Source organism: Cynara cardunculus, assembly GCF_001531365.2.
Source record: "Cynara cardunculus var. scolymus isolate 2C chromosome LG 5, CcrdV1, whole genome shotgun sequence".
Classification (NCBI taxonomy): domain Eukaryota; kingdom Viridiplantae; phylum Streptophyta; class Magnoliopsida; order Asterales; family Asteraceae; genus Cynara; species Cynara cardunculus.
This window is the reverse complement of record NC_037532.1, coordinates 33,715,785-33,723,218: the sequence shown is the minus strand read 5'-3', so window position 1 is coordinate 33,723,218 and position 7,434 is coordinate 33,715,785. Positions and strand designations below refer to the sequence as shown.

General features: G+C 29.5%; 1 protein-coding gene across 1 annotated transcript; it reads left to right on the top strand.

The window, feature by feature from the left end:
- The first annotated feature begins 4,275 nt into the window (after nt 1–4,275).
- Nucleotides 4,276–4,987, top strand: LOC112513613 (transcription factor HEC2-like). The gene has a single exon (XM_025119931.1). The coding sequence runs from the start codon at nt 4,276–4,278 to the stop codon at nt 4,861–4,863; it is 588 nt and encodes a 195-aa protein (XP_024975699.1). The 3' UTR covers nt 4,864–4,987.
- The last annotated feature ends 2,447 nt before the right edge of the window (nt 4,988–7,434 follow it).

Genomic DNA, 7,434 nt, shown 5'->3' with positions numbered 1-7,434 from the left:
CGGTGGAAGCAGGTGTTGGTTCTATACATCCCACCCGGCTCCTCGAGGGGTGTACCCACTGGGACCCATCCCATATCTTCCCCTCTGAAATTTTGCTTTACTTCACTCCTGACACATCTCATGTGCCTTTTCAATCTCTTTTTTTTTTTTTTTTTTAAATAAACATCCATATTTTCTTATGTAAATTGGTATAGAGATGACCGTATACGAACGGAACGAACAAGAACGGAGGTTTGTTCATGTTTGTTTGTTTAACTTAACCGAATAAACGAACGAACATGGACGATAAATGAACGAAAATCAGGTGTGTTCGTGTTCGTTTATGTTTGTTCGTTAACATGCTAAACGAAAGTAAAACGAACGGGATAAACGAATATAAATAAATATTATTTGAATTCAAAGTAAATAAACAAAAGATTATATATTAAATTTTAATATATAAACGAACGGTAAATGAACGAACGAGACTCTTGTTCATGTTCGTTCATTTAACTAAACGAACAAAAAAATTTGTTCATGTCCGCTCATTTATTAAATAAACGAACTATCCGCCGAACGGTTCGCTGAACATTCGGTTCATTTATAGCCCTAGTTATATATATCATTTTATATATCGGAATCAATTAAATTAAAGCAAGTTTTATTGTTGATGTATGTAAACCGTTAAAAAAATTAGTAGGTAGAAGTGTATTTAACAATATATATGAATGCATTTAGACTAAGGGGCTGTTTGGCAATGGCTAAATGGTTTGGTGCAGAATGACTAAATGGTCAGAATCATTAAGAAGCTCTCATGATATAGTGCAAAATGAAATATAATTGTTTGATAATTGTGTACAATGAAATTAGGGCTCTTAATAATTAAGGGAGGCTGATGATACAAAATCATTCAGAAGGTTTTAGAACCATTAAGAGACAAACTTTTTTTTACCAAACAAGATTCACCTCTTAACGATTCAGAGGTTGCCTCTTAATGGAACTATTAAGAGGTAAACAAACAACCCCTATCTCTTCTTTTACATATCGTATTTCTATTTATACAAATTATACATTAAAAATGTAAAAAATAAATCTTGATGTTGATATATGTGAAATGAAAGTTGATACATTTGATGATATATAAGAATTAAGAATTTATTTTACTTTTGTTTGTTTTAAACAGGAGAAATTTATTACGTCTTCTATTACCAGATGTAAATTTGACGTTCAATTGATTAATAACTGTAATATTTACACAGTTATAAATTTATATTTTTTATTGTAGACATTTATTTTTAAAACGTAAATTAGTTTTTTTGGCCCATTGATATAAAAATCAAAAAGAAAATTGTATTTTGCAGTGAACAAGTAGTTAAAGTCTATAATATGATCGTATATGACATCATATATTGAAACTTCAAATTCTTTTTGTTCTTCTTTTAATTTTATGATAATAACAAAACAAAAAAAACACCCATTTATATGTCATTTTTGTAAATTAAGACATTTTATAATTAATTTTTATTATACTCTTGTTTGAAAACTTATAGGCTGTTTGACAGTTGCTGAATGGTTTTGTGTAGAATCATTAAGTGGTCAGAATGATTACAAGACTCTCATAATATAGTGCATAATGAAATATAATTGTTTGGTAATTGTTTACAATAAAATAAGGGCTCTTAATGGTTAAGGAAGACCCATGATACAAAATCATTCAGAGGGCTTTAGAATCATTAAAAGACAGACTTTTTTTTGTCAAACAATATTCACCTCTTAACGATTCAGAGATTGTCTCTTAATGAAACTATTAAGAAGTAAACAAACAACCTCTTATATATGCTTGCTGAAGCCACCACAAAAATATCAGTGTTTATATAATATTGTTGACAGATGCATATAAACATTTTTTTTAATTCTTTAAAAAATAAAATATTATTGAAATTTAGCATTTACTCAAGAGAGATCTTGCCCACAACTTTTGCCCTTGGGTTTCTTGTTCATGCACCATCCTCTCATCAATCAATTCTTGATTTTAACTTTGAGTAAATTGCTTTTTTTTTGTTTTTGCCTTATGTTTAAATTGTGGGTTTTTAATTCCTAAAAAGCATTTAAGTACAGAAATAATCCCTATTTTAGTGTTTTTCACAGTTTAAAATCCGTTAATTACCCATATGCCTTTCATGTGGAGGTTAATTTTGTCATTTTACCTTTCTTATTCCTCCCACCTGCCATCTTCCTAAACATTCCCCACTCATCGGTATCCTTTCTTATTCCTCTCACCTGCCATCTTCATAATGGTATTCAACAGTGTGTACACAAAGTCAAGTCGAGTTTTAGGTATGAACGACCTCCATTAATGTGTCTCGAACATCGTCTTCAATGGCATACCTAGATTTATCTCCATCAAACGTTGAAGTGACCCGATGTGCCATTATCGTTTGCGTTGGAGTTTAGTCAGAAGAAAGGGGGTGGGTTTTACCGGATAAATTTATTATAATAATCATGATTTATCATGTATATATAATACATTAATTTAATTTTAATTTGAAAATAAAATAAGAGATATTGATAAGAAGAACACACGAGGGGCTTAATGAATTAAGTTAACGGTGTTAACTTAAAGAACCAAAACGTCATAAAAATGCCAAATAGATACCATTAGAATACATAACACATAGACTGTTTATGTAGTTTACAACTTTGTATAAAACACAAAATACATAAAAATATTATATGGTGTTTTTATATATTTTCTCTCATTATTATCTTTGTACAAAAGTATTATTAAACATATGTAAAATTCAAAATAATATTTCCTTCAAGCATTCATATTGAAAAAAATGATATAATAATGTTACATATAGAGTTTTTTAAAGCGCAAATTGCATGAAAAAATAATGTACTTTAACTTGATTCCTATTTTGGGTAACGTACTTTCAAAACTTTCATTTTGGTACCTAAGATGTAAAGTTTTAAACATTTAAGTATCCGGGTAACTGGTTGAAATATTAACCAGTTTTCATGCTGATGTGGCAAGTAATGTGATATCCAACTCAACATTATTTGTTAACGTGGTTAGTGACATGAATTTTTTTTAATCTATAATTAGTTTTTTTTTTTTTTTTACCTAAAATCAGTCTTCAACCGGTTACCCGGATACTTAAATGTTTAAAATTTTACATCTTAGGTACCAAAATAAAAGTTTTGAAAGTACATTACCCAAAATAGAAATCAAGTTAAAGTATGTTACTTACTATTTTTTAAATTTAAACTTGTTTAGTTATTTATCTTATATTCAGATACATTTATTTAACATTAATTCTTTTATAAGATAATTTAACAAATTTATATAGAGTGGTGTATTAAACTGGACGTTGTTTATTAATGAAAACTCTAAATGTCTTATTGATGGGTTATGTTCGTCTTTCAAAATTGAGAAATTTTGTTTGGTTTTATATGTAAAAAGTGTTTTTGAATAAGTTTCTAAATACCAAAAATACCCAAGCATATATCTTTACTATACTTTATAAAAAATTTGCAACTACCATTTCTTCTAATGTGTTTGTTTTATATGTATTCAGTTTATAATGTGAAGTTTACTTTTTAGTTGTATTTTTTTTCACAAACACATAAAAGATATTCATATTGTGAAATAAATAATATATGCGAAACAAAAATATTATAAAACAAAAATATGTTAATCAATACATTACCAATCCAAGTTGTATATATGGAAAATGTGGTACCTGATTGGTTTGAGTTTGGCTCCAAAGGTCAAAAGTACGAGGAGGTTCCAGGTTCAAATCCAAGAAGGAATAAAAATCCCATTTTGTGGTCACGGAGGTTCAAATGCGGTGATTCCGGGCTATCTGCAAAGCAGATGGTCGTCCTGGGATTAGTCGGCTCGCATAGCAGGTTGGATATCCAGATTAATAAAAAAATCATATTAAATAATAAATGATGCATCGATTTTAAAAATTATCACAATTTTATGGGTTCTTAGAACACCTTAAACAAATATTCTATATTTTCTCTGTCCTTTTTTAAATTTAGAATTTTTCTCCATTCTCCCTTCAATTTTTTTCTCTACTTTAGAGGAAAATTTAAGGATAAAAATTTCTAAAATTGAGATAACACTCAAACAAAGGGACCCATATTTAAAGAAGCAATAAATGTGGGGCACAAATATAATTAGATTAAAATATGAGGGGTGAAGTTGTATTTATACCCTTCCTTGTCATTGTTTACTCATATTAACCCTAATTCCGTTAACATCTTTCCTTTCTGAAAATGGAGATGATGACGGTAATGATGGAGTTCGACAACCTTCCTGACCCATTTTCAATCCCTTTCCAAAACCTTTCTTCTTCATCAAGTATGGAATTCTCCGGCGGAAGCTCCACCACCAACCACCCCACACCATCGCCGCTGCAACCTTCCTTTTACCATCACCCAGTTCCACCACCACCACCACCGCCATTCAAGACCTTATATAAGCCGGATTCAATGGAGGCGATGAGGGAGATGATATATCAGATGGCGGCGTTGCAGCCGGCGGTTCAGATCGATCCGGAATCAGTGAAGCCACCAAAGAGACGAAACGTGAAGATATCGAAGGATCCGCAGAGTGTGGCGGCGAGGCACCGGAGAGAAAGGATTAGCGAGAGGATTAGGATACTTCAGAGATTAGTTCCCGGCGGTACGAAGATGGACACGGCGTCGATGTTGGAGGAGGCGGTTCTTTATATGAAATTCTTGAAAAAACAAGTCCAAGCTTTAAAACAGGCGGCGACTACCGGCGGTGGTATGGCAGCGCCGGTAAAAATGGAGGGTAACGTCGACGGTTTGCTGCTCCACCACCGGTATGATCAGTCATCATGGTAATAATAGTAACTACTCCAACTACGTTGGAGCCTGTGTATGCTGTGGGCTCTTTTGTGGGATATGTTATGTAAACTGTAAAAACCTATAATTTACATGTGGTAATTAGATTATAGTTAATTGATGACAAAAATTGGACAAAAGCTATAAAAAAAAAATACTAATTTGCTTTTATTTGATATATAACCCTTATATGGTATTTGTTTGATAGTCATCACCTCCTGTTGTCGTCACCCAATCATCAACGGCGACTGGTAGACACCGCCATGTAAATTATAGGTTTTTACAAACCAAAAATAAAATATAGTTTTTTCTTTATATGAATCAAGTTTTTTCGAGGTATAATCAATTATATTAAACTCTTCATTCAAAATACTATATATATGCATCGCACCGAGATGAATCGAATCAGTCTCGCATCAAGAGCAATTTATGGGGTGAGAGTGAGATTGAAAGTGATAAAGAGTCCAGATTATTTCTTACGCTTCTCACTTTAACTCTTATCCTCGTACGATTTTATCGTGTGTATGTATGTATATATATATATATATATGTGTGTGTGTGTATATGTATGTATGTATGATAATTGTGTAAAAATACTTATAAATTAAAAAAAAATCAATATTTACTTTATTTATGTCATTTATAATTATTATATGATATATAAAATCATCAAATAACTTTTTGGGTAACCGTTTTAGTTGTAACAAACATTAAACATATATTTGTCCTGTATGGGTTTGTCCTTTTGTTTAGTTGAATCCAATCATGTATGTATATCAAACGTTATACAATAATTGATCCTTTTAAATATTTCATAATACTTTATGAACTTTGAAATTTCAGTTTAAAATAAAATTTATATTTTCACTACATCGAAAGTACAAAACTAGTATATGTATATACACACACACACATTGTGTAAGCGAATGATCGTGTAAGAATGAGAGTTAAAGTGAGAAGTGTAATAATGAGTCTGGACCATTTATCACCTTTAATCTTAAACTCACCTATGAATTGTGTTTGATAAGTGGATTGATCCGATGCATCTCTATGCATCCAATGATGGGGATCCCTTATTGCGCTTATCACCTTAACTCTCATTCTCACAATGAACCCAACCCTACATGTGTATGTATTGTGTAATTGAGAACCATATATATATGGATATATATATATATATATATATACATACATACATACATACATACATACATACATACATACATACATACATACAAGCGAATGATCATGTGAGAATGAAAGTTATAGTGAGAAGCGTAAGAAGATATCTAAACTTTTATCACTTTTAGTCTCATGTCCACCAATGAATTGTGCTTTAGAAGAGAATTGATCGTGTGCATCTAGTGTTGACATTCAACTATGATTAATCCAAGGGTAAAGATCTCTTTTTATCCTTCTCACCTAACTATACTTCTCGTTGAAACCCAATCCTATACATACATGTGTATGTATTGTGTAATTGAGAACCATATATGTACCTATATATACTAGAATGGTACTCGCACAATGCAGCGAGATACATATTCATTTTATTTTGTCTTTGTTGATATAATTTATGGTTTATGTGGCTTTGAGAAAAATAATGTTTTTACTTTTGAATAAAAATAAATTTGAAGATATCATAAAATTTTGAAAAAATATATCGATATTAATATCAAATTAACTATTTAAAAGTTCTCGTTTTTTGTACGATTTTCTTTAATTCAATTTTTATTGTAATTTAATTTAGGTAAAAAAGTGAAGTAATTTATTTTATATAACAATCAAATTTTTATAAAGATAACGATTCTGTTAAAACTTAATGATTATCTTAATTATATTAAATTTTTTTATATTTAAAGTGAAATGTTTATCTTCTATTTGATTATTTTTATCTGCAGTTAGTTACACGAATTCAGATATGGAGCTTTAGTAAGTTGTACTTACGCACAAAATGTACTTGCAATCTTGATTTCAAGTATTATGCATTAATAAACGGTACTTTACGCATAAAAATGGTTTTTAAGAGTTTTTGTCAAATGTTTTATAATACTAGAAGCGTACTCGCGCAATGCAGCAAGATACGTCGTGATTTTAATATTTCATTTTATTCTTTATCTCAGTCGATGTTATAATATGGTTTTATGTGATTTTGAGAAAGCAATGATGTTTTTATTTTTGAATAAAATATATGTTTGAAGATATCATAAAAAATTGACAAAAATATATCGATATTAGAATCAAATTAACTATTTGAAATTCCTCTTTTTTTGTGTAATTTTTTAATTCAATTTTTTTATAATTTAATTTATGTACAATAACAAAGTAATTTATATTTGGTTTAATAATATAATTTTTTTATAAAGATAATAATTATTTATTTTGTTGGAACTCGATAATTATTCTAATTATATTTTAAATTTTTTATATTTTAAAATAGATGTACATTCTCTATTTGATTATGTTTATCCACAGTTATTTATACGAATTCAAACATCGAGCTTTAATAAGTTGTACTTATGCATAATTACTTGTAATCTTGAATTTTAAGTAATATGCATCAATATACAG